The sequence below is a fragment of the Dioscorea cayenensis genome, chromosome 5 (genome assembly GCF_009730915.1).
Source record: "Dioscorea cayenensis subsp. rotundata cultivar TDr96_F1 chromosome 5, TDr96_F1_v2_PseudoChromosome.rev07_lg8_w22 25.fasta, whole genome shotgun sequence".
Lineage (NCBI taxonomy): Eukaryota > Viridiplantae > Streptophyta > Magnoliopsida > Dioscoreales > Dioscoreaceae > Dioscorea > Dioscorea cayenensis.
The window spans coordinates 6,967,087-6,994,460 of NC_052475.1; the positions used below are offsets into that span (position 1 = coordinate 6,967,087).

The 27,374-nt window shown below is 35.8% G+C and overlaps 3 protein-coding genes across 3 annotated transcripts; 2 read left to right on the forward strand and 1 right to left on the reverse strand.

Annotated features, from left to right (window-relative positions):
• Positions 1-478: 478 nt before the first annotated feature.
• LOC120261132 (leucine-rich repeat extensin-like protein 3) lies at positions 479-3,076 on the reverse strand. Its single transcript, XM_039268864.1, has 2 exons — positions 1,194-3,076; positions 479-1,087 (listed from the first exon to the last, which is right to left on the reverse strand). Exons 1-2 carry the CDS (start codon positions 2,854-2,856, stop codon positions 525-527), a joined length of 2,226 nt encoding a protein of 741 aa, XP_039124798.1. The 5' UTR covers positions 2,857-3,076; the 3' UTR covers positions 479-524.
• Positions 3,077-11,072: 7,996 nt separating this feature from the next.
• LOC120262487 lies at positions 11,073-12,259 on the forward strand. The gene is made up of 2 exons (XM_039270615.1): positions 11,073-11,405; positions 11,480-12,259. The coding sequence occupies exons 1-2, from the start codon at positions 11,304-11,306 to the stop codon at positions 11,747-11,749; spliced, it is 372 nt and encodes a 123-aa protein (XP_039126549.1). The 5' UTR covers positions 11,073-11,303; the 3' UTR covers positions 11,750-12,259.
• Positions 12,260-18,269: 6,010 nt separating this feature from the next.
• LOC120260742 (probable E3 ubiquitin-protein ligase RZFP34) lies at positions 18,270-25,724 on the forward strand. The gene is made up of 11 exons (XM_039268299.1): positions 18,270-18,722; positions 18,819-19,012; positions 19,088-19,175; positions 19,659-19,718; positions 19,816-19,848; positions 20,254-20,331; positions 20,468-20,516; positions 21,388-21,458; positions 21,555-21,647; positions 24,831-24,896; positions 25,271-25,724. Exons 1-11 carry the CDS (start codon positions 18,702-18,704, stop codon positions 25,406-25,408), a joined length of 891 nt encoding a protein of 296 aa, XP_039124233.1. The 5' UTR covers positions 18,270-18,701; the 3' UTR covers positions 25,409-25,724.
• Positions 25,725-27,374: the final 1,650 nt, after the last annotated feature.

Genomic DNA, 27,374 nt, shown 5'->3' on the forward strand with positions numbered 1-27,374 from the left:
ACAGGAGAACTTGGAGGTAACATCAGAAAGCAATGGGCATATTTAGATTAGACTATTCATGAACACAAGATTGATCAGACGCAAGAAATATGAACAATGTATCATTTTCATATGATAATAAACAAGCATATAAAGAAATAATCAAGAACATCAAACAGAGTATATGAAAAATAAGGATAAATACCACAGTTGATCTACTATCTCAAGCTCTATACATTCATGTCCCCGCATCTACTATCTCTTCCTCTCTTTCTTTCTCATGGTGATCCCTCTCTCTGTTCTCACCCATCCAAATTTATTCACAAATATCAAATTAACCATGAATCTGAATAAAATCTGGAAAGACTTTCTCCACCTCTCCTGCCCATTCCCAAATCAGCATATCCCATCCCCTTTTCTTTTCATCACAAACCATGAACATAATATCAGAAATTGCATTAATGCAGAGAGGTAGATGGATGGGCTGCAAGATGACTTCTTTTTAATTGAAGTTAGGCAGGACGAGGGGGAAACTCCCAAAAGAATCAATAGAAAGGAGGTGGCGGGGGAGAAGCATAAGAGATTCCGGTGACTGGTGGCAATGGACCTTCGTATACAGGGGCAGGCGGGGGGCGGGGAGGAGTCTCACAAGGCACTGGAGGTGGTGATGGAGAAGGCGGAGGCGGTGATACATAATGGTAAGGTGGCGGAGGTGAAGGCGAGGGTGGGGGCGGTGATGGGTAGTGAGTTGGTGGTGGAGGAGAAGGAGAAGGCGGTGGTGGAGACTGGTAGTGATAAGGTGGAGGAGGAGACGGAGAAGGCGGTGGTGGAGACTGGTAGTGATAAGGTGGAGGAGGAGACGGAGAAGGCGGAGGTGGAGATTGGTAGTGATAAGGTGGCGGAGGAGACGGAGAAGGCGGAGGTGGAGATTGGTAGTGATAAGTTAACGGAGGCGGAGGCGAAGGGGAAGGCGGAGGTGGAGATTGGTAGTGGTAAGGTGGCGGAGGAGAAGGAGAAGGTGGAGGTGGAGATTGGTAGTGATAAGGTGGGGGAAGAGAAGGAGAAGGTGGTGGAGGGGAAGGAGATGGCGGGGGAGGTGAGTAGTAGTTATAAGGTGGCGATGAGGGAGGTGGAGGAGAAGGAGATGGTGGAGGTTTATAGACGAAAGGTGGAGGGGGATGGAGAAGGAGGTGGTGGTGGTGGCTCAACGCACGGAGGAGGAGGTGGTGGTGGCTCAATGCAGGGTGGCGGAGGAGGAGGGGAGTTCGGTGGTGGAGGCGAAGGTGATGGGGGTGGTGGAGGTGAGAGGTAAGGATAGATTGGAGAAGGTGGTGGAGATGATGAAGGTGGTGGCGGAGATGGCGAAGGTGGTGGTGGAGAGTAATGCGGAGGTGGGGAAGAGAGAACAGGCGGTGGCGGGGAGAAGAGCGGGGGAGGTGGTGGAGATGGTGATGGTGGCGGAGGTGGTGGAGATCGAATGCAGGGTGATGGCGATGGAGATGGTGATGGCTGGGGAAGGGACGGAGTTGGCGGCAGTGGCGGAGATGAATATGGCGGCGGTGGCGGCGATGGAGATGGCGGCGGTGGAGAAGGTGGTGGTGGTGGAGGTGGTGGGTGTGAGTATACCGGGGGTGGTAACACTACCGGAGGAGAGGGAGGAGAGAATACCGGCGATGGAGGCGGCGGAGATGGCGGTGGAGGCGGAGGCAAAGACGGGACGAACGGAGCGCATTTGAAGGAGTTGCAATCGACGGGGTGTGACAAGAAGCTACTGCACTGCGCCTGGGATCTCTGCGCCGGCCTGCCAGGCAAGCAGTTGACCCGATCGTCAAACGAGGGCACTCTCAAGCACTGCGGAGGCTCGCCAGTGAAGTAGTTGAATGAGTACGTGAAGTTCTTCAGCCGTGGAAGCTCGCAGATGGCCTTAGGGATTGCTCCAGAGAACTGGTTGTGCGCCACGTCCAGCTGCTCCAAGCTTACCATCCCTCCGATCGTGTCAGGCAATGGTCCTACCAATTCATTGAAGCTTACATCGAAGACCGTGAGGTTCTTCAACCTCCCGATCTCCGGCGGTAGGCAAGATTTCAGCCCATTGTTGAGAAGAAGGATCTCGTTCAACCTCGTCATGTTGCCGATGCTAGCAGGAACGCAGCCATGGAACTTGTTGTTCGCCAGGACGATCACCGAAACCGGCGAGTTACCCAGGTTGTTAGGGATATCAAACACGAAGCGATTATCGTTGATGAAGATGGCGTCCAGATCCCTATCGAAGAGCTCGCTGGGGACCGTGCCCTCAAACTCATTGAAACGTAGATCGAGGAACTTAAGGGACGGGAGGCGGAGGACGACGTCGGGGAACTTCCCGACGAAGCGATTGCTGCTGAGATCAAGCTCAAAAAGGAGCTTCAGCTTATCAAACGTGCGAGGGACAATGCCGCAGAACCGGTTTGAGTTGATGTGGAAGAGTGCGAGGTCGGTGAGGAGACCGAGTTCATCGGGAAGGTATCCAGCGATGTCGCCATGGTTGAGGTCAATGCCGGCAACGACGATGAGAGATTTGTTGGAAGGAAGAGGCGCACAGAAGACATTGGAGTAGCTGCAGACGTTGGGTCCCTGCCAGTCGCCGGTGAGGTTCTGGGGGTCGGAGAATATGGCTTGCTTCCATGCTTGGAGGGCGATGTAGGCGTTTCTCTGGTGATCATTGGCGAAGACAAAAGATGGAGGGACTACATGGCCACCATCACCCACAGCCAGGAGTTGGCGGCGGCGGATCCGTGCAGCCTCAGCCGCTGTGAGGCCATGGGTGGAGAATGCAGCAGCAGAGATGGAGAAGGAGAAGAAAAAAATGGCGATGAGAAGCAGTATGGTTCTCTTCATCTCATCGGAGAAGACGAGATGAAGAGAGAGAGAGAGAGATTTTAGTTGAGAAAGGGAAGGGAGAGAGGGTGAGGGTGGTAGTGGTGATTAGGGAGGGATGAGTGCTAAGAAGGATGAACTGAAGGACAGCTAGAACACAGCTCAAAGGGTGCCCACCACCTTCACAAAGAAAGAGATTTAAGAGATGCTTTTTTTTGCAATAGCTTGGTTAGTCTCTCTCTCTCTCTCTCTCTACAAATGCATGGATGTCTAAATAATAATTTTCATTTTTTTTTTAATTTTACATTAAGAGCTCCGTAATTGTCTGATTTTGTGTTGTTTTAATTTGACTAATATAACTGTTATTTTTTTTGGATTTTTTTTTTAAAAAATAAAGAAGTGGGTGAGACCGTGAGAGTCAATATAGCTTTTAGAAAAATTATATTTATATATATATATATATATCTTTTTTTTTTTTTGCCAATGTGTGATTTTTTTTTAAGTAATTAATTTATTTTATTTTATTTTATTTTTCTAACCTGATCAACTTAATTTTCCTCTATTTTTGAGATTTTAAAATCCAAAAAAATATTTTTAATTACAAAATATTTCTAAAAATACTGACAAGCAATCCTTATCTAAAAAATAAATAAATAAATACATACAAATTTGGAACTACCTCCTCCAAATAAATATAGTAAATTAATAATATTTATTTCGCAATAAAATAATAATAAATTAAAATCTGAGGCAATGATGAGAAAACCATATTATTATCTTATTTTAATATTAAATGATAGAATTTTAATTCTGACTCAAAAATAAGCTAGCTACTAATAATTTTGTTTAAGCTTTTGAACTTTAACTTTTTTTGTTTTGTTTTGTTGTTGACAGCCATGCATGGCAAGCATGTATGATGTATCAATGCAATTGAAGGCTAGAATTGAAACTTTTTGCAAGTCAAAGTTAAACATTAACAAATATGTTGCATTATTTTATTTATTTATTTATTTATTTTTATGCATTAAAAACAACAAATAAAGTTAATAAACCCAACTGTCAATTTTTAGAGAAACATTAATAAAGAATAAAACATTTCCAAGTGGTCAAGAAATCCTTTACGTGCTAAAATTCATTTGAAGGATGTGGAGGAACGAACGGTTGAGATGAAGAGAATTGCATGGAGATTTGAATCTCAAGTGGGCGAGAGAGAAAGAAGGGTGGGCCCAGAGGAAGTGGGACCAAAAGACAACCATTGAGCACGTGAGTGGGGTCCACGTGTCACATCGTGCACGGCTGGATCGTCGGCGCCAACAGGCTCTTTCTCTCTCTCTCTCTCTCTCTCTCTGGCGCACCGCACCGCGTAGCCCGTGAAAGTAACCCGCCACGTCATTGAAACAGCCTCACGCGCTTTGTTCCGGGATTATTGCCAAGTTTATATATATATATATATATATAATTTTTCAATTTCTTAGAGCTAGCTTTTGTTCCGGGATTATTGCCAAGTTTATTATTTAATCAGTCCATAAAAAATTACCCATGACAATTTCGACAATCTTTCCTACTCAACCATGTTTTTCAAATTTATCAAATTCTTAAACTGTTCTTCCTTCTAAAATTTTTTTAATTCCATTTAAATTAAAATTATATAATTATCTCTATTTTATTCCCATGATCTGACTCTAAACTCTGAAGGTGTAATCCTAAACATAAGAAAGACAAAAGTCAGTTATTTTCGGCATCCTCACAGAAAAAACAATGAAAATTTTATATCGAGCTCATTTTGTCCTACTGCTTCATGTTTAGTATCATCTAGCTTTTCCATCATCACTACTAGGAGTATTTTAATTATTATATTAAAATAGTAAAAATATTGGAGTAGATATAAAAAATTAAAAAAAAAAAGTTTAGAAAGTGTGTGGAAATGTATAATTAAAGCATATTAAGAGTTTTAGTATTTTTATAAATTGTTTAATATTAAAAAATAATATAATTTAATATATATATATAAATTATAGATAAAAAACATCTTGATCTAATTGACATCAAATCTCATGTATATAATATTTGTTACACGAAATGACTCAAAATAAAATACCAAAACTCACATAATAAATTTTTGATTTTTTTTAAATGAAAGGTTTCTCATCATCTATTTGTATAAAAAAAGGTAAATTATAAATTTATAAAATCAAATGAAATAAAAATAAAAAAATAAAACCAGAAAGAGAGAACTGCTTATGAGAATCCCGTTTTCTCTATTGATCTAGAAATGCACACAAGTTTGAATGGAGGAATTGTTGAATTCATGTGCTAAATTTATTGGTGCTGGACAACTGTGATCAGTTTTTAATGTTGAATTGTTTGTGCATTGCGTAATTTGTTTTATTCAATACAAAATGTTGAGTTGGTGCCTTATAGAGACGGGAGATGGAATGACTGAAAGCCTTCTGCTTCAAAAGTCTCAATAATTCCAAAAGCTAAATATAATATAAATCAATCTACGTTGATGAAATTAAAAAAATAAAAATTTAGCAATTATCTGCCCACCATACAAAGATATGCAATTTGTGTTCTCACATTTGCCAATCAAATGGATTGTTCAAACCGTTTGCCTTGTAAATCACTTTAAAAACTTACATAACAATTTGAATGATGAATAATTAATCACTTATTATGAATTATTAACAATAAATTATAATTAATAGTTTTGAAGTTTATTATGATTTCATGTAATTTCACAAAATATCAGAACGTTTGATTTCTTATGTTGACCCATTGAATAACTACAAAAAATAAAAATAATTTTTTTAATTAAAAAAACAATGGAAACAACTACAATATAATGGGTTTTTTTATTTCGTTTGGGGAATGATTGCTCTTGCTTGACCCTTCCAAGTGATAGACAGCTTGTAATTGTTTTCTTTTTTGATGGGGAAAGAGGGATCACACTCAAGAGATAGATATTAAGGTTGTAGCGTGTTCCTTAAGTTACCTAAGTAATTATATGTTTATATTTGTATGTAATTAATAGTAATTAGTAGATTTAGAGATATTTATCTGTAATTAGTGGTGATTATTATTAGGAGACGGTGAAAATTAAAGATAATGTGAATTGGAATACTTACACTATGGATTTCTCGAATTAATGTGTTCAATTTTTTTCACATATTTTTGTTATTGGGAATCCGTGAGAACCAAAGGTTAAAACTTACATTTGGAAAAAATAAGTGGCAATTAAAAAAAGATATGCACAAATTATGTTTTAGGACCGATACACACAAGAAAGCTAAGCTTTACAACGCATGTGATCTTCATATACATGTGCTAAGATTTGAACATAGGGATGACAGCCTCCACCTTGTCATGCGGTTTCCGCTTCGATCTGCTCCAATCGGGGTGTTTTTTTTTAAAAAAAAAAAGATGAGGTAGGGCGGGTTTTTTTGACGTTATATATATTGACTTCAAAACCGCTTCGTTAAGCAAATTACGTAATTAACCTTATATATATATTATAGGGTTTTTTTGTAATTTCATCAATAACCCATCATTTTTTACTTTTTCTTCTACTTTTATAAAATATAAGATTAATTCTGATTTTTATATAAATTTAAATATTTAATATATAAATAAATATAAGTTAAAAAAAAGTAACATATAAAAATTTAAAAATAAAACTTAATAGATATAATGTTTTCACTTTCCAAGCCTTTCCCAACCTTTCCATTACATTTTCACCATTCACCATCTTCTCTCTTCCTCTATTTTCTCTTTCTCGTATAAAATTAGCCGTCAGCAATCACAATCAGAATATTTTGAAAGATACATGCTTTCATTCACACACCCCCTATGACCACTTCATTTTGGGATTTAGGGTTTCTCATTTTATTAAATTCAATATGAGATATGTTTAGCAAGAAATTGTCATGTTTGGTTTGGATTCTTTGGAATAAAAGGCTTAATCTTGTTAATATGTTATAATTTTTTTTGTTAGAATGCAAACATGGGCATATCCTAGATATTGCCCGTGTTTTGCTTATCTCTTCAAAATGCCCTGAATGTTTTTTGGGAGAAGCTATTCGCACAACTGTCTATGCTATCAATCATATCCCTATACCCACCATTAGTAATATTTCTCCTTATATGTGAGTTTATGGTTTTTGCACCCAATTATAAGATACTACTTTGTTTTTGGTTATACATGCTTTGTTCAACATCAACCTCATGAGAATAATAGACTTGAACGTAGAGCCTATTTATGTTGGGATGCCATTTCAAAACGACTACAAGTCTCACGTCATGCTACCTTTTGGGAGCACAAAATGTTTTCATCTTTATCTGATGATCCCATACTTTGTGTTCCACTTGTCCAGGAGTTTAGGTCCTCTCAATCTAACTCTATACCCTTAAAGCGCTCTATCGCTCTATGAGAGTAAGTCAACTGTCTTCCCATCTCCATGATTATCATTGTTATTCTATTGTTTCTTTACATAAACCTAATACTTTTCTAGAAGCATAGGGCGTGTTTGTTTCACTTCATTATGGGCTGAAGTGGTTGGAGTGGATATTTCCTAACCACTTCCTTGTGTTTGGTTGACCGAAGTTAATTCTGAACTGATCGATTTGACACCTCCAAATCCCTCCCACTTCAGCCTTCGACTTCCCTAAAAAAAGACCAGAAGTCCACTTCAGCTCTTTTTTCCTTTTTGACTGAAGTGTCTCTCATCATTCACGTGGGTCACATGGCTGGGTTATGGGCACCCTCCTTCCCTCTTTGTAGAGACTCCTTCCTTCTTGCTTTGTCCTCTATCTTCACATCTCCTCTCTTGCTGAAGTTCCTTAGCTGATGATGGTACATATTTTCCACCTTCTCGATCATCACCATCTTCTTGCGACACTAGTTTTTTTCATGGTAAGGCTACTCCCATCTTTTTCCACAACCATCAATTTCACTGGATGTAGTTTGTTAGCAAAGATTTTTTTCCCCCTTATTCTCAAGGCTGATCTATCTTATAACTTGTTTAATTTTGATTATGGAAGCTATTTTTTTAATTCTCCCATGTGTTTTAGGTTTGGGTCTCCATATTGACTGATTTGTCCCTTTCAACGAAGTCGGGATTAGATTTGGTTTGTTTGAAGGTTTGTATTGTTTTTTTCCTCTTCATTAGCAAGGATTTATTCCTTCTTTTTTGTTTTGTTTTTTTTCTCATCAATTAAATCATTTTTTCCTTGCAGGGCTGTTGATAAACTTGGTTGTTGTCTCTTATCTACTTTCAGGTAGTTAGCTAATGATTTGGTTGGTTTTCTAACTGATTCTCTTGAATTTTTTACCCTTTTGTTTGGGGTTTTTCCTATATTTGTTTTAGCATGTATTTATCTTGTTAAATGTTAGTTTTTTTCTTTCTTATCTTGTGTCTTCTTTCTTATCTATTGAATCGTTGGTTTGTGTTGAGATTCTCTAATTAGTTTGCAGCCTTTTCTCATCGAAATTTACATGCATTTTGCGGTTCAGACATTTGGAAAGGCTTCAAATGTTATTTTTTATTTTTTATTTTTAATTTGTGGTTTGCTCTTTCTGTCTTGGATGATTTTGGTTTGTAATGTATAAAGCTTCTGAAAAGGAGATAATCCTTTCTTTTATCACGGTAAATTATTTATTCATTATGGTAGTAATTAAGGCAACAATAAACACGCAAATCTTCAAATGAAAACAACTATCTATTGCCAAAATCAGTGTGATAAACTAGGTAGATTGTAATGGTCAAATAGTACTAAATGTAAAACTCTCTAGACCTTCCTGTTTCTTCTTATTGTATTGCCATGCAAGAGTAACTAAGAACCATCATGTGCAAGGCGGGAACCAAATGTATAGATTTATTGCTACAACTAGGCATACTTCTGCAAAATTGAGATTTCCTATTCTAGTCCATTATTGTTGTTGACATCAAGAACAAGAGAGACAGCATGTAAAATGGTTCTTCCTTGAAAGACGATGATGCCAATCCCTAGGTATCTTATTTTTGTTCAAATATTTGTTGTGTGGTATTGTTTTCCTCATTATAATTGTTCTTTCCATTGTTTGTTATTATTCATTTATTTATTTTTGTTGTTGATTCTCTTGAATCCATATTTATTTCTTGTAACCACCTAACTAATTTGTCATTGTACCTCATTTGTAAATTATTTTCTTTGTACATGTTTCAAGTTTTTGGTCATGAGTTTTTTTTAGCTTGATTTCCATAGTAATCTTTATGTTTTGTTAACTTTTGTTTTAACTAATCCATTTTTTAATTGTTTTTATTTCCTTTACTTTTTAAAATTTCCTGTCATGTATGCTAGCAGCTGATTTGGGCAATTTTTTTAAAAAAAGCTTATCATATATGCTAGTTGATATATATTATCATGCATTCCATGTCTTTTTCCTTTGGTGGTGACTTAAGGAGTGTTTATGTATGCAAGTTTATTTCATGGGATTTATGTTTTGTGATGTGGTGTTGTTTTACTCATTTTAATTGCATTTCCATAATTTGTTATTTTTACCTTGTTATCTTCATGTTTTTCTTTATGATAATATTTCATTAACTTGCATGCTACCTATACTCCTTTTTTTCAGCTATTTCTTACTTATTTATGTGTTTCCCTGTTTCTTTTTTACAAATTCCCTAATCTGCATCTTAGATCATGTTGTTATTTTTTTGTTTTCATCTTGCTTTTCATATATGTCACATGATATGACATATCATGCTATATAAAGCTATTGGTACACATAATTACATTACTTGCAATAAATTCAATTATCCAGAAGGCTTATTCAAGACCATAACTTACTCATCCATTATGTAGATGGATTCTTGGCAACTAAATGACTGTGCGAGGCCTTTGGCAGCAGCCTTTACAACAATTGTCATCATTGTTGCCTATTTACTTGAGGAAACTCATTTAACTAGGCATGCAAGGCATAAGGAACCCTCCATATTTCGAGACCTAACTAGAAAAAAAATATGGAACGTATTTTAAGGAGTGGTCGAGACTACTTCGTCAGCTCTCTAGGATGGACGTAGGGCCTTTTATGCATCTCGCATCCATCATGCGTGACAAGCATCTACTTTTAGACAGCAGACACATATCTGTAGAAGAACAATTAGCAATATTCCTACATATAGTTGGTCACAACACTAAGAATCGGACCATGCGTGTTGAGTTCCTTCGCTCTGGGGAAACTATTAACCGGTATTTTAACAACGTTCTTCGTGCCATATGTGCTATTCGCGATGACTATGTGCACCCCCCGGCAGCACCTGCTATATGGGACGCACATCGATGCTTCTGTACCTATGCATGAATTGCCTAGGTTCCGTGGTCGGAAAGGTCCAACTCAAAATGTACTGGCAGTGGTAAACCCTAATCTAAAGTTTACCTATGTTCTAGTGGGTTGGGAAGGATCAGCAAATGATTTTACCGTCATAAGAGATGCAACATCATGACCATAACTTGAAGGACTCAAAATAATAGAAGGTGGGGAAAAATTAAACTTGAACCACTATTTAACATTATAAGAACCCTAATACAACATTATCCCTTGTTATAGGAAAATATTACTTGGTAGACGCCAGGTATACAACTATGAATGGATTCATAGCACCATATTGAGGCGTAAGATACCACCTAAAGGAACATAGTGGAAGGCCTCCAACAAATCCAAAGGAACTTTTCAATCTTAGGCACTCTATGTTGAGATCAAAGGTTGAGCGAGCATTTGCTATACTGAAGAATAGATTCAAGATTCTAACCTCGCACCTTTTTTTCCCATTCAAGACACTAGGTAAGGTTAGTGCTTGCTTGTTGCATTATCCATAACTATATAGCCAGTGTCGACCCGAACAATAAGATATTGAATGAAGGAAGCACACAACACGAACAATTGGTCTCAACGCAAGGTCGGTCGCAACGGGAACAACGGGAGGAAAATAGGCAATGGGTGGAGCTAAGGGATAGAATAGAAAACGATATGTGGGTTCGTTATAGTGGTTTTGTGTGATTGTTGCATGAGATGTTTTTTTACTTGTGATATGTGATGGCTATGTTGTTTATTTTTGTTCAAATATTTTCTTTTTTTTAATGTATGAACCTGCAACTATATAGTTTAAATTTGATATCCTTTGAATTGTCTAACTTATTCCTTTATTGGAATTCTAAGCAAAATGGAGGGTCATAATCGAGTGAGTGATGTTGGTTGTTCAAAGCTTACCGGCAACAAGCGTGGCACTCCCAAATAAGAGATGGAAGCCAGAATACGACAATTTCCTTATTCCATTGCTTGTGGACCAAGGGATGAAAGGCTTCAAATGTGACAAGTCTTTTAAACGAGCTGCATTTGCTTTCACTGCAGTGGCTGTCAATACTAGATTCAAAACAGATTTCAGCCCCAAAAATGTGGAGAAACCACTATAGAACAATTAAGGCACGCTATGCATGAAATTAAAAAGGCAAAAGAACTCAGCGGGGCTAGTTGGGATGATGCAACAAAAACAATTATACTTGATCCAATTGTCGCACTGACGTACATTGAGGTAATATGTAATTTTTCTTTGTAAATACACACGTAAGCAATATGTGACAATGTCAAATTTTTGTTTCGTCATAGGCACACCCAGCTGCAAGGCTTTTCATTAATAAGCCAATAGAGAACTACGAGGTCCTCAAGATAATATGTGGGGAAGACAGTGCGACGGGGTCCTATGTGACTTCTCTATTCTCAGAATTTGGGGAGAGATCTAAAAATGAGGTTAACAACAATGACGACAATGTTGAGTCAGCCCAAGCTGTGAATATTAGTGATGATGATGGTGACATCAATCCTACTCCTCCAATTGTTAGCAGCCCAGCGACGTCGTCAACTCAGAGGTCCCAATGATCAAGCAAAGTGCCCAAAAATCCTTCGATGATGGGTGATCTCATAGTCGTTGTAGGTGAAATAGCAACTGCAATAAAAAACCCAACACATTGGACAGAGATCTCCTTCTTCTCCAAGAGAAAAATTAAAAGGAATGAAAGGAAAAGCATGGCTTTAAAAGACAAGAATGACCTTGAAAAGACAAGTATGGCCTCTCATTTAAGCCCTTGCAGCCACTTCCGAAAGCTCCTACACACAAAATGTACGCAAGAAAACAAGTTGAAACAAGATGGAGTAGTAAAAAAGGAGTCGAAATACCACATTATATCTCGAGTAGGGCCCACAAATGTTAGAATCACTTCATCACCTCTTGAAGCAAATCAAAAATTTACACCATTAGATGGCAAGCCTTTAGAAAATCCCACTCTTTATCGACAATTGGTTGGAAGCCTTATTTACCTCACAGTGACTCACCCTGATATAGCTTATGCAGTACATATAGTCAGTCAATTCATGTATGTTCCTTGGACTATTCACTGTGCAGCTATACTCCACATTCTTCGTTATGTCAAGGGAGCCAAGTTCTATGGTCCTCATTACTTTTCACACTCACCTCTAAAATTGTGAACATAATCTAATGCTGACTGAGCTAGTGACCCCACTGATCGAAGATTTATCACTGATTAATATAATGTTTTAGGGCACTCAGCTATCTTATGGAGAAGTAAAAAAGCAAACTATTGTTGCCTGATCCAATAATGATGCAGAATATCGAGCTCTTGCTGATACTACCTCAAAGCTTGTATGGTTATGATGGCTATTTTAAGTTTTCGGTGTTCCTTTTTCACACGCAACAACTATCCTGTGTGACAATTGCAGTGCTATTCAGATTGTACATAATGATGATTTCTATGAACGAACCAAACTTATTGAAATTGTTTGTTACTTTATACGTCAGCATCTCCTTTATGGGACTTTACATCTTGAGTAAACATATTTCGCCATGCAAATTGCAGATCTCTTCACTAAGTTGCATCCGCCAAATCAGTTTTTGTGAGTTGATCTCCAAACTCAACATGGTTTCTCCTCTCCCATCTTGAGCACGTGCGCGTGCGCCAGGGGGGGAGGGGGACGGGTAAAGCAATAGTTTATATTCTTTGGATTCTTTGAGTAGATTTCACAAACATTGGTGTTTTCTAGTTGGAAGTTCTTCATCTCAAATTCTTTGTTGATCATTAAAAGGGCTTCAACTTTTTAGAGATAATTTGAGAGAACTCTTGTAATGAAGGCGAAAACCACTTAGTGAGATTTAGCTAGATTTGACCTATCTTGATGTGCCGTGTTTTTTATTTTTATTTTTTTAGGTTAAAACCATTTAGGGTACTAAACCACATTGTTTTATCTTTACATATTTCAAAGATATCTATATATAGCAAATTTTGTTCATTTTTATCTCCAAGTAACATGTCACTAGGGTCATATTAATGATAAAAATCTATACAACACTAGTTTTAACACTTCTTATCCAAAATTTTTCACTTCTTGATCTTCAAATTTCAAACTAGAAAATGTTTCACCTAGGCCAATCCATTTTCAAATATATATAAAAAAATTTGAGCGGAAATTGGGCCCACATTTGAGCCACGACTCAAAAAGGCCTGCCAATTTAGCCCTGTTATTGCCTTACAAACAACACAATCAAAAGATATTTTCCAATATTGAAACTCGGGCAGGCTATCCCCATTTCCGCATTTACCCGTATATCTTCTAAAAAATTTTTGATTCGCCTGGGTCAAAGTGTAATTTCATTGTCCATTTAAATATCTTAGAAGATAACTGATAAGTGGTTAATTATACATTAATTTCTCCCACATGTAATTTCATGCAATTATGCTTGTTTTCAAGTTGATTTTCAGATGCTTTGGTACTTAGTAGTTCCCTTTTGTATCTCCAGGCCAAAATACTATTAGTGTAAGCCCTACTCCAATACATTATATGAACTCTTATTATTTGGATAATTATTATGAGACATCATTTTATCTATTATTATTTCTATGTATAGTTAATAAGATAAAATATCCTTGAATATTGGTTCTGCTCAAGTTATCAAATGCGTGATTTGGATAGTAAAACCTTGAAGCATAAACTAGAACAATATTTAAAATGTCCCTAGTCGATTATTTTCATGGGAATGAAAATAAATTAAGACTAGTATGTTTTTCGTGAGATGGCATTGTTTTACGGGTCATAGGATATGGGATATCAATCAAAAGATACATTTTAGGGAACAATGTACCTGGATCGAACCACTCTTGAGAACACTACATGGTTGTAAAGTCATAAGTGTTTTTCTCAAGTAATTCTTGTACTCGAATCCTTCGACCTAAAATCACTATAGATCTCGGATGAATCCTTACATGTTTTAACTTACGCTTAATGTTATTCATAACTGAGTGGCAAGTACGGGTATGTTTGGGCATGTCGCGGTTCATACTGAGAGATATGAGTGATGAAGTGAAGGGATTGTCCCTCTCTGTAGAGAGAGTGAATATCACCGGCCACTTGATTAGTAAGACTGAGTAGTGTGTGGCCACGCCCAAGGGAAATGATAAAATTTATCATTTACTTGACCTAGTCAGTTCACTAAGAGATCAAGAAATTAATTAGCATTAAAATAAGGGTGACTCGCTCCATGCCTAATGCTAATTAAGATATTCAGTGGCAAAGGATTGTATGAGGTTGCGATAGGTTCCATTAATTCTCGAAATTGACCTTCATTTAATATTGGGTAATCGTATTATCTTGCTAGAGAATAATTATGATTTATAAGCGTTAAAATTGGTTAAGCTCATTACCAATGTTAAATGGGCCTACAGGATCGTACACTAAGAATGCCGGGATCAAGGTTCAATATTGGTTACTTATTGGACCACCTATTTAGGGTTTTGGTGAAAAACCTAAATTAGGTAGAGTGAATAGCTTATTCTAGTTGGGTCTTATTAGGTGTTGATCCAATCTAATCGATTTGGTTAACTAAAATGGTTTAAGTAATCAAGTAAAGAAGAGATTCCTAATTTGATTAGGAGTAAGGGTTTTTTTGTTATTTAGGGTTTTGGGTTTTCAATATAAATAGATGTTCTAACCCTAATGTGGACATATGAGAAAAAAAAATAAAGTGATTGAGAGATTGTCTCTTAAGAAACCCTAGTCACCACCCATTCTTCTCCCTTGGCCGCCGCCGTCGAATCCCACCTCCAGAACCCGCCGTCGTCGCGCCTACAGCCCTTTTTCTCTTGATCTCGGGTGCTTTCTATTTGAACCAAGAAACAAGTGTTGTTTCTTGAGGTACTAGCATACATGCTTGATTCCCAGAGGCGTTCGTGTGTACGTGATAGTAGATGGGAGTCACGATTTGTAGTCCCTTTCGATTTCGGGGAAACAAGGGTGCGTTTAGAATCATCATCAAAAGAAAGGTATAACTTTTACTTATCTATTTATTTTGAATTTAATCCTAGGTCTTCCATGCTCTAGGATTTTATCATGTTTACTTGTCGTTAAAATTTTGTTATCCTGCTTTTTGGCATGTATTTTTCGCATGTCAATTCCCTTATTAGAGTGATAAGATCCCAACAAATACATGTGTTTTAAGCCAGAGAACAAAATTGGGAGCGAAATTGAAGAAATGGGAAGTTTCTAGAGAGATACGCCCATGTGCTTCTCTGGATTTTACTACTACAATAACTCATCCAGAGTGGGTTTGCTACAGTAATACGCCTACGATATACTACTGCAATAATTTAAGGATACCAAGAGATACCAACTCACTGAGAGATACACGGCCAAAAGTACATGCCTGTGTACTATAGACCGTATACTTTTACACAATTTGGTTACATGCTCATGTAAATCCTAATGCAGAGCTAAACAAATTCCTGATTGTTACACGGGAAAAGCACACACCCATGTACTTCTTTCTTGGCCCATGTAACTCTCAGATAGCATTTTCTCGAGGGCATTGAGCTCCACAACCAAGATATACAGCTGAGAACACGCCCTTGTACATGCCCGTGTACTTATCAGATTTCTAGGGTATAAAAGACATGTGGAAAAGAGAGGGGCTATTCTTTGATTCTTTTGACCTCTTTTTGGGTTAACAAGTGACGGCTAGTGTTTAGAGCACCTGAAAAGACGAAGAGGAAAGAGGTGGAAGCCGAGGAGGTGACGTTCAACGGCGATTACACCGATCTAAATTGATCTTAAGCGTTATTCAAACATCAAGGGGGTTCTCTATCATGGGTTTTGAGCTTTGTTCTTGTGGTTTTTGCTTTGTGTTGAATAAGACCCCAATGGAGGGTTAACTTCCTTGGGATGTCCGGATTTGATGTAGCTTGGATTCACTACTTTTATCATGTTCTTAATTTGAATTGTCTTTGGTTTATTGGATTCATTTATGTTGTTAGATGTTGGTTTTGCGTAACGAGAGTGACACTTCCATGTTGATTTCACTTGTGTATTGAGAGATCCTTATGAGAAGATCACACATAGATGAATAGGTATCATTGATGCTCGCTAAAGATAATAAGGCTGCCATATACCTTTCGAGTGAAATTTTTCAAGGGCAACCCCCCGATTCTTGATATGAAAACCCTAGAACTCATTGCAATCATGCGAGGATAGGAGTAGGAGAGATTCACTTCAAACCTAAGCATAGGATTAGACACTAAGGAGTCTTGAGAGAGCACATGGTGTAATTTTGGTTTTTTTGGTTCCAACAAGCTTTAGATCCAATTCTTAGTAAGTTCAATTACCTTTCTTTAATCCAAGCAAAGTCTTATTCGGGCACCTGTCACATCCTTTGATTCAATCACTCTTCTTTTTGCTTCTTTAGTCTACTAGTTGTTTTTCCCCTTAGTTTCTTAGAATTTAGCACGTTCCCTTTTGATTTTAGGCTAAATTGTGAACATAGGGTTAGTACTAGTGTTCTACAATCCCTACAAATACAATAACATGTTCTCTCACCTTTCAATTACTTGACGACCTGTACGCTTACAGTATAGGGTTATGCATGCAAACACTCTATCAACAACCCACTCATTCTAGCTCTCAAGAAATGCATCTCTCGACTCTCTCCATTCTTGCTTCCTTTCTGTCGTATATTGGTCGGAGAAAGCTAAACCAATCCTTTGATTTGCCCACGGTTGGAATGACGATCTCCGAAATCAGGTTCGTTTTTCATTGAAAATTCTTTTTTTGTGTGTGTTTTCTTTCTTTTTTTTCCTTCATTTTCGATCAATTTTCATGTTAAAATAAGTTACTTCAGATGGATTTTGTTTTATCTCAATGGAATTGGTGATTTGTTTGATTTTTCCCTAGTAGTACCAATTTTTAGATCAATTAGTAAAATATCTCATTTTTTCCATTAAATTTGGTTAGGTTTTCATATTGTCTGAGATTGATGTGTTACGCTATAATTTTAATAAATGCAGATCCAACAAGCTATTAGGAGGCATCTATATAATTCAGAAAAAAAAATTTCTTTTGTAATGTGTTTGATTTGCATTGTTAGTAGTGTAATCCAGGTCTGTTTATTTTGTGATTTTTGTTTTAATTTATTTTGTTTTATTTTTTTTTATGATTGTTTGTATGAACCGAATTAAATATGCAAATTTTCTTATTTTCTAGGTTTGTTAATACATGTCTACTTTTGATATATTTTTTTCTCCAACTTTTAATTGAAAATCAGTTTATTCAGCTAATTTTTTGGAATTTGTTGTTCAACTTTAACTTTGGTAAGTAATGTGTTAGTTCCCCATGTTTATGAAATGCGTAGAACCTTTCAACTTTCATGTTTATGACCTTTTGCTCTAGGATCATGAATTCTGATGTCATTAGAAATTAGATTTTGAAGACCAATTGGTTGAGATCACGGTTAATGACATGCTGAGGTTTGTGGGCTGATGGCCTCCATAAGTAGGCATCAACTAAAGGAATGTAGGAAGTCCAATGGAGTTTTTTACCCTGTGAGGATGAAGGTGGATAGAAGGGATCTAATATTTCAACTAATAAATTTGGTTTAAAGTGCTGAGAGTTTTTCTACTCTCTTTATTGTTGAAAGAGGATTGCTTATTTTAAGTGTTCTAAGTAACTAGACTTATTTCCTATGTAATTTTAACCTCATTTGAAGGATTAGTAACAGAAAAAAAGAAAGAAAGAATATCAGGACTATTTATCCCTATTCAGCACAAAGTATTCATACGTTCTTATCTATAACTAGTTCCATATGCTGACATGCTCCTCTATATCAAGTGATTAACAAAAAAGTGTTGAGGAGAATAAACATTTTTCTTTGGCAACTCACTATGCTTGATTAGTAACTAAACATCAAATATTTATCAGTATATTCAATGCCCAAAACTGAAGAAAGAAAAAAGAAAAGCCCAAATTCTCATAGGGTGCCGCTTGGATGCCATTAGACAGATTGGGCAAATCCATCTCAATGTCATAATATTGTTGCTAAAAAAAAAAAAATGTGCACAAATCGAATATCAAATCCTTCTCAATCTTGTAGCTGGCTAAATAGTTTCACTCACAAATTTCGTCACTCAAGTAAAGAATCACTGAGATATACTTCATCCAATCCTTTGCATTCCATCAAACATTTTTTGTGTGTTTGCTATTTGATGTTCTGGCATGTTGCTCTTACCAGAATAGAAATGGAGTTGTTGCTCGTACAAAATTTTGTTTGTTTTGGTCTTCATGCTAATACTGATGATCGAGTGAACTCACATTGGTGGATAATTGCTGGAGATCAAAGATCATCGCTGCAGCATAGTGCTAGTGACGTGGAGTTTACTATCTTTGTTCTGTCAAACCCATCTGTTGGAGATATGCTAATTGGAGCCATTCAGAATTACTTCGGTTTTGTGCTTGCTGACTTGAATTGTTCTACTGCAGCATTGAAGAAATCAACTAAATGTTTGCCTGGCTTGATCAGGTGACTAAAATGCTTTCTGAATCCAAAACCATCTTGTTAACTACCATCTGTTTGCAGGTGTATCAATTATTGCTGCCTCAGGGTTATTGATATCAGGAGAGAATGGAGGCCTTAGTGTATCATTCTGAGCCTCTTATTTGTGAAGAGCATGTGAAGTCACATGGCACAATTGAACATTGCATTGAAATTAAGGCTTCCTCATCATGCTTGCAGCTGAATCTAAATGATCCAGAAATTGATGAGAACTTCAATTCAAATAAATTATTAGAAAGAGCAGTGATGCAATTTGGGTATGTGATTAGGTTACTTTGCCTTCAATCTTGCCTCTTTGTTTTTAACTGACCCCAGTGTCGTGTTATCTTCAGATGTCAACATTATCGTCGTAGGTGCCGCATTCAAGCCCCATGCTGCAATGAAGTTTTTGATTGCCGGGACTGCCATAATGAGGCACAGGTAAGACCACCAGTCTTTGTGGTTTATTTCATGAAAGAGTAATTGTCTATACTCTGCTGATTGTAGTTGATATGCTACTTAAAATATCTTCATGAAATTCAAATTAGATTCTTGACTCTTCTGTTAATCTAAAACAATGTTGCCTTTCTTAGAATCTACAGGTGAGCAAGTAGATGGATAGGCTACAAACCTAGTGTAATCATTTTTCATCACTAATCTGTTTGTGTTTTGCTTTTGATTCATGATCACTTTCTTTATTCACACACTGACATGCTTGTGGTAATGAGTTTGTGTTTCTGATGTCTTGTTAATGCATCCATTACTATTATTTCTGAAAATGTGTTCAAACAAGAATATGGTACTACAATAGATTTATCTTCTTTTCATTTTGTTTAAGTGACATGCTCATTTAGTGATACACAATATAGTCTTGTTGATGGATAATTTCTGAAGAATATCTTACCTACCAAATTACATGTACAGAATTCGATTAATGTTGAAAGTGTGCATAGACATAACCTTCCTCGGCATGAAGTGCAAAATGTACCACTCTATTTTATTCTTTATTCAATTATAGATTTGAATTTTTGGATGAAGGCTTCTTTTTCTTAACTGAATAACTGCTGATTTTTTTCATAAGGTCATCTGTTCGCTGTGTGGCACTGAACAAATGGTGAGACTCTAGCCCATTTCTAGTGTCCAGGCGATAGTTTACTTCTTAATATCGGATAATGAATGTTTCCTTATTGATTTGTGTTTGTGTTTGAGTTGTTGTCTACCATACAGTTGTTTGAGAAATTTTGACTAACATGTTGCACAACAAGGAAAGACCATTCTGATAACACCAGCTTAATCAGGACTTGTGATGATTGTTATTTGCCCATAAGTATCTAATGTAACAGTAATTCAATATTTTAAGTGGCTTCTTAATTGATCACAATTTTTCTTTACTTCAATGACATAAAAAAAAAACTATGGCTAATGTATTTGTTCATGATTAATGTCTTGCTCCTCAGTTGTATGTATTCTTGGTGCTGTTGCTCATATTTCCTTCTGTTGTACTTATGTTCCCACACAGATCCAGCAAGTGTGCATCCATTGTGGTGTATCCATGGGGAGATACTTCTGTGAGACATGCAAATTGTTTGATGATGATGTAAATATCTAACTATAACCAGTAATTCTAACTGCCAAGTTTCCAATTTCATTTATGCACCATATGATATCTAGAATGAGATTCTGATCTTCCAGCAATTGCGTGGCTAACATGGTCTGTTTTTCTGATCTTTCAGACCGCGAAGAAATTAAACAATACCACTGCAATGGCTGTGGAATCTGCAGGTTCATTTAGTAGCTCTTTATTTTGCATCTTTTTTCAGAATATGCATGGTTTTGATTTGAGACTTTCTGTTTTGTTATATAAAGGAAATTAATTCTTAATATATTTCGTGATATTGGATTTGTGTTGAAATTATTTCTTAATATATTTCTTAATATATTTCTTCTTTAGCTTTGATAGAACTAACTATTGGAACTGCTACAACCGCACCATGGTAATGGTTCTAATCTTTCACTGCTCTCTGTGATTGTTTGTAAAAATGTTATCTCACCAAATGGTGGTTGGATTATATTATTCCTCCTAAGCCTCTTAGAAGTTTCAACCAATTTGCCTACTATTATTTTTGGTTTTGTTGGTCTAGTTTAAGTGCTCACCCCTGCCCTGTGCACATTGTCCCTTTGGGATTATGTTTTTCTTTAGTGAAAAACCTGGATATTCTCTGCTAGACTTTTCGGTTGAGTTGACGACATCCTCTCTTTTTGGCAGTTATTTTGCACCATAATGTTCATGTGCTAATGCATGATCTGCATTCTTAGATATATATATCGCTCAGTTGGATTATTCGTTTGACATCCCTCATGTTTGTGCAGAAGATTTGACTGAAACTCCCCTTCAAATAAGATTAAGGGAACTCGTGTATAATTTGTATATTTATCCCATAAGGACCCAATCCAAGCATTAATTGCAATTAGTTCTGCAGTTAATGACAATTGGATGAGATGTGCTTTGGTGAAAGTTTATTTATGATTAGTTAAAAACTTAAAAACGTGCTCGCGAATTTAGCTGTTCCTTTTCCCAATGATGAGCTTGCCTATTGTACGTTCAACATTCCTATGTTTGGCAATATGATTTTTATTTTGTTTCAAATTGAAGGTTGCTGCTATTCCAATATTTTAAAGACAAGTCATCCTTGCATTGAATGGGCTCTCCTTCATGATTGTCCTGTATGTTTTGACGTGATTCGTCTATTTCTTGTTATTATATACTGTCTGCATTTTATTTTTATGTTTGTTTCTGAATGCATGGTTATTGATTTTCAGTATCTGTTTGAATCAACAAATGATGTGAGTGTCTTGCCATGTGGGCACACAATTCATGTAAATTGTTTTGAAGGAAATGCAACAACACTTACAGTAAGTATTTTAGTTCTCTACATAGTGAAGTTATCTCTCATTTATTTGGCATTTTAATTAAAAGTTAAACAATGTCCAAATATGGGGTTAATTTTTTGAATAGTCACCCAACTTTGCTTTTTTTTCATTTCAGTCATCCAACTTCAAAACGTATCAAAGTAGTCACTCAAGTTTTTAAAAGTTCACCTAGGTCACCGAAAGGATTTCCGGGTAAAAACCCTACGTGGCAGATGGAAAAGTCGACTCAGTGAGTTATGTCCACGTCAGACCACTATTCCCGTCATCACGTCATGATAATAAGCTGAGTCGGCAATCACTATTACACGTCAGATTACTTTCCCATTCTTGTTCTTGGCTACCCTCATCTTCATCTCACCACGGTTCTAGAGACTCTTGAATCCATGATTGGAGCTTCATCTCTGGCTATATGAACCGGTGATCGGGAGGAAAAACAACAAATCAAGGGAGAAAGCAACAACCCGTGAAAGGAAATAACAATCACAGCACTAATGTCGATCGATTGGGGAGATTCGACAAGCAGGGGAGAAGTCACCAGAGTATTGTAAGGAAACCCCAACTTTGCTTCTAGTTTCTTTCTTATTTGGTTTGTAGAATTGCATTCCAATGTAGATTAGGAGTTAGGGTTTGTTGTTTTGGTTTATGGTTGTCACTTTCAAGAGTTAGGGTTTGTTGTTTGGTGTTAAATGTGGACGCTGTACAAAATGTGGATGTTGTGCAAGTGTTAGATTGTGAATTGTTGTTACACTGAACACTAGTCAAATATAATATGTTGGATATTCTCATATGTGGAATATAACTTGTGTGAATGCTTGTGGTCCCAAGTGGACCAGAACTTAAAAAATGCTTTGTGGTCCATAAATGAATTATTTTTATTGTATATAAACATAGATTAGCTAAGATATACTGTTGCCATTTCATCAGAAGATTTATTGCATTTACCTTCTTTCCTTGGTTTCTTTTTCTGATGATGATTTTTCCAATGTAGATGAATTTCCAATGATATCTCCTTCTTGTGTTTTTATCGTACTTAAACATATAAGTGCATCATTAGTGAGAACATGTTTGTATTGTAATGAAAAATATAAGTGCAGCAGTAATTTTTGCCTTAGGTTTTTCCTCTTAAGGGCAATGTGAGTTAGTTTTAGGGATTAGTGTTCAAAATTGTGATTGTTGCCATTATAGTTATTGCAAAACAATAACTATAAACCTTGTGTGTTTTTGCTTCGATACCAGCATGAGTTTAGTTCTCCATTAAGTTGCATTACACAGAGCAGTGTGAGCAATCTGGTTGGAATTGTGGATTATTGTTGTGCAGATCAAATTTCAAAAGTTGAATTGTTGTCGATGGGCAGAAGTCTTATGTTAGATGTACAATGTTGCACCCTATGGTGGTTGGATGTAAATAATGGAACCAAGGAATTAAGAGAGATTAAGAATGATCTAGATGCACTTAATATGGCCATGGCAGCAAATTCCAATAAGGAGATCTGTGTGTTCATTCGGAGTGGACAAGGTGTTAGTGATCAAGATGGATCCAATGGAGTCAATACAAGGGGCAATAGAATGGGCCAGAATATTGATGACAAAGTCTCCAATGTGGAGGAAGAGGAATCAGATGAAGCAGAAGATGTAGAAGAAGAAATTGATCTGGAAGATTCACTTATTGGAATGGATGGTAATAGGAAAAATGATGGAGAAGATAGTGATCTACAGGATTCTGATTATAATTTCAGCGATGAGTCTGAAGAAGAACCTATGGAGGCCACTGAAACAGTTAGGGATATGGTTCATATGGAAAAAGAACCTCATGAACACACTAGCGGGGTGCATATTGAGTCAGACTATGCTGACTCTGATGACTTGGATTCTTGCTCATCAACAGATGAAGATGAATTGGTAGCAAGAAAGCCTAAATACTCAGACTTTAATGAAGAATGTGACATGAAAAATCCTCAATTCAAACCTAAAACTTATGTATTTTGTGGTATTTGGCTGGAGATCTTTATAAACCAATCTTTTGCATTTTCTGGTATTTTACTTTATCATGTGTGAATGCGATGTATTCATTGTGTGAATGAGATGCATTCATCTAAATGCAATTATGCAGTTTTGTATTGTGTTTCAGAAGATCTTCAGAAGCCAAAGATGTAAATTATACTTTTGTAAATGCAGTTATGCAATTTTGAAATTGGCTGACAAACTTCAAACCAAAAATTTGTATATTTTGGTTTGTTATATATGAATTAATTGATGGTTGACAACCATCAGACAAAGTGCAAATGAAATGGATTTGTATGCTTAAATCACAGACATATGCTAATAGCCAAGTTGTGTACAACCTTCAGACAACAACAAATTTTTGCCAGTTTTTCCCTTGATAACAACAATTGTTTACTACCATTAATCTTGTATGCTCAAATCACAGACATCTACTAATAACCAAGCTGTGTTAAACTATTGCACTGATATGTAGACCGTGTCTGAGAATAGCCAAGCTATTGCCATTATGGATTATTAAACCATGTATGAAAGCCGTTTGCAAAAAAAAAAAATTGGTTTCTTGCTTTGGAAATGTTACAATTAACCGAAAATACATATTACAATTAACTTAATATTAACAGTTGAATTCTGAAGAAATGAAGCTAGCATAGGAGGAAAACATCTTTTATTGGGTACTAGGGCGCATCTCTACAAACTCGTGAAGCTTCAACCAGGTCTCTCAGGAAAATCATCTTCTCTTGGGTAGATACTGTATGAGATTATGCTATCTTCACAAGGCTTCGTCCACCAGTGCCTACGCTTGGGAGAGCTGGAAATCTCCAGAACAGTGGTGAGAAGAAGATGAGGGTAGAGAAGAAGCTGACGTGTAATAGTGATTGCCGACTCAGTTTATTATCATGACGTGGACAGGGAATAGTTGTCGCTGATGTGGACATAGCTTGGCTGAGTCAGACTTTTCGGCTGCCACGTAGGTTTTTTTTAACCGGAAATCCTTTGGTGATTGACCGGTGAACTTTTTAAAAACTTGAGTGACTACTTTGATACGTTTTGAAGTTGGATGACTGAAATGAAAAAAAGGCAAAGTTGGATGACTATTCATAAAATTAACCCTCCAAATATGCTTGCCCTATCTGCTGCAAGTCTGTGTGTGACATGTCAAAGGTCTGGGAGAAGCTGGACATTGTGATAGCAGCTACACCGATGCCCGAGTCATATCATAACTTAATGGTTAGTATCTCCTCTGTGTATTTTATGAAATGAAATCATCATTTGGGTTTTAAACATAGGCAATCAGAAATAGATCTATCAAAAATTTTCTTTTTCTCTAGTTTTACCTCAAAGATTGATCCTAAGGGCCTCAATTTATTCAACAAGTTAGTTCATTAGAAAGGTCATTTCTAATATATGAAGCAATGGCAACTGGCAAGGTTACCTTTCAATTTGATTCATTTTATAATTTTTATAGCAATGACTGTTTTACTTTCCATGCCACTTCATTTGATATCTCTTATCTGTTTGTTTTACCATTTCTCGGTCCTTTACCGTTAGTTCTTATCCTCGCATTCATTCGAGTTAAAATTACTAATGCTATCTTCCTGCAGGTCCACATTCTGTGCAATGACTGTGGTGTGAATTCCGACGTCAAATTCCACATAGTTGCTCAGAAATGTCTAAACTGCAAGTCCTATAAGACTCCGCCAGATCGAAAAACCTGCAGGCATTCCTTCCACAACCTCTGAATAATTAATTTAATGATTTTTGGATTTATCAGCCATCCGTCCATAGAAAAGTCATGGAAATCAACTTCAAGCATTTGAAAACTGAACTCTATTTTACTGTTCTGTATGGCTTGTACTTAAAAATATTTTGAAATGTAAATTTTCTGCAGAAACACTGAAGTTTTCAGATTTCTTTTTGAACCATCTGATTGATGTTATGATACTGTTTGACAAACATGTCAAGTGAGAAGTGAACAGGTGAACTAAAGATCAAATGTGACGATGAATTCTGCTCCAAAGCCAACCAAAATTGAATCATGTTTGTCATTTAATTTCAAGTCCATTAATATATGTTTGATTTGCATCTAATGGAAAATTAATTATTTAATTTATGTCTTCACTCAGATGTATTTTTCTGCAGTTATTATTATGAGAAGATGGTCGGTCACCAGCTCCTTCATTCTTTGGTTGATAATTTTGTTGGTTTTATTTATCAGTTCTTTATTTATATTTCATAGTATTATTAATTAAAAATAAGAATAATATTTTTATTTGAGATGCATGTCAATGTCAGGATAGCTACAGACATGATTATTTTTCATGTGGACCAAAATGGAATCTAGAATAATGTCAGATGATCTATTGTCTCAATCATATTATTGTGTTTAAATAATTCCATAAGATAACTATGATAAAAAGATTTTTTTTAAAAGTTTATTTGTGACAACACAGAATGAATCATTTTTATTGGGCTTCTGATTTAATAACAAAGAAAACAACATTTATTAGGGACACATTTTATACTTAACTATTTGGTAATATTTTAGATTATCAGCTATGAATGTGCAATAAATCAGACTCTATAAAACAAATAATTTGATTTTAAAAATATCACTCCAATATAAGACATTAAGACATTAATATTAAATATCATACATTAGATATGGCAAAAAAAAAACACCGATTTATCATTTAAGAAAGAACAACAAAAGAAATTTGTTTTTCTTTTTGTGTAGATAGAAAAATAAAATAAAGAATTATTCAACCTTTTTCTTTCGTCTATTTCCTCTCAATACAAACTCAAAGCTTGATTGCAAGAAACCATAACAATTAGATGACATAATATAATATAAATTACAAGAACATAATTGTCTTCAATTGATATATATATATATATATATATATATATATATATATATATATATATATATATATATATATATATATACTAGTTACAAGCCAATTAGATTAATCCCAAGAGACATCTTATTATTAACGAAGAAGTTTAGTCTCATATGAATTTGATTAATCTCAATGGAATTACCAAAGTTAGTAGGTAACAAAAAAGTCACAATGACTAAGGATTGAAATTGACTTAGTTATTCAAGCAAAAGTTAAATGTTATTAATGGTCTTCATCCTTTGTTTAACAATGTTCAATGTCAATTCAGGAAAAAAGAGTATTATTATATTGTAAGGGTGATCAATTTTAATAAAATATTTCTGAAATAATAATTGTGAGATTTGTCTTCATGGATCAGTAGGTAAATGAATGTTTTTATTAAAATATATAACATGAATAACCTAATGAAATTTCTATTTTTCCAAGTCAAGTTCAACTGAAATTCTTTTTGGGAAAACGTCTTTTACTTAAATTTTTCATTTTTTTATATTAAAAAAAATAAAAATAAAAGCTGAAAGTTCAAAAGTAAGCTCTTATTTCTCATATTCCAATAATGTCACTTTATATTTATGTCAATCTTTTTATATCCATTGCTTGATGGATTATGTGACCATTTAATTCCACTGAGATGTCAGAGTTATAAGAAAAATTAGCAATCTTTTCATCCAAACTAATTGCATAATTTTTTTTAAAAACCTCAATGAACAAAAGGAGATTGACCAGAGGTTGGCAAGTGATTTTTACAAACACCCCATTTAAAAATTAATAATCGAGAATACGTGATCGATGTGAAGTGTATCCATGC

What these genes read in the sequence shown, in the direction of transcription:
- LOC120261132 (XM_039268864.1), bottom strand. Translation starts at nt 2,856, where the DNA reads ATGAAGAGAACCATACTGCTTCTCATCGCCATTTTTTTCTTCTCCTTC. An exon ending in GCCACCACCACCTCCTCCTC is followed by an intron (nt 1,088 to 1,193) that starts CGTGCGTTGAGC and finishes CGCCACCTTATA; the next exon opens with ACTACTACTCACCTCCCCCG.
- LOC120262487 (XM_039270615.1), top strand. Translation starts at nt 11,304, where the DNA reads ATGCATGAAATTAAAAAGGCAAAAGAACTCAGCGGGGCTAGTTGGGAT. An exon ending in TCGCACTGACGTACATTGAG is followed by an intron (nt 11,406 to 11,479) that starts GTAATATGTAAT and finishes GTTTCGTCATAG; the next exon opens with GCACACCCAGCTGCAAGGCT.
- LOC120260742 (XM_039268299.1), top strand. Translation starts at nt 18,702, where the DNA reads ATGTTTGCCTGGCTTGATCAG. An exon ending in CTCGGCATGAAGTGCAAAAT is followed by an intron (nt 19,719 to 19,815) that starts GTACCACTCTAT and finishes TTTTTTCATAAG; the next exon opens with GTCATCTGTTCGCTGTGTGG. An exon ending in GAAATGCAACAACACTTACA is followed by an intron (nt 21,648 to 24,830) that starts GTAAGTATTTTA and finishes GACATGTCAAAG; the next exon opens with GTCTGGGAGAAGCTGGACAT.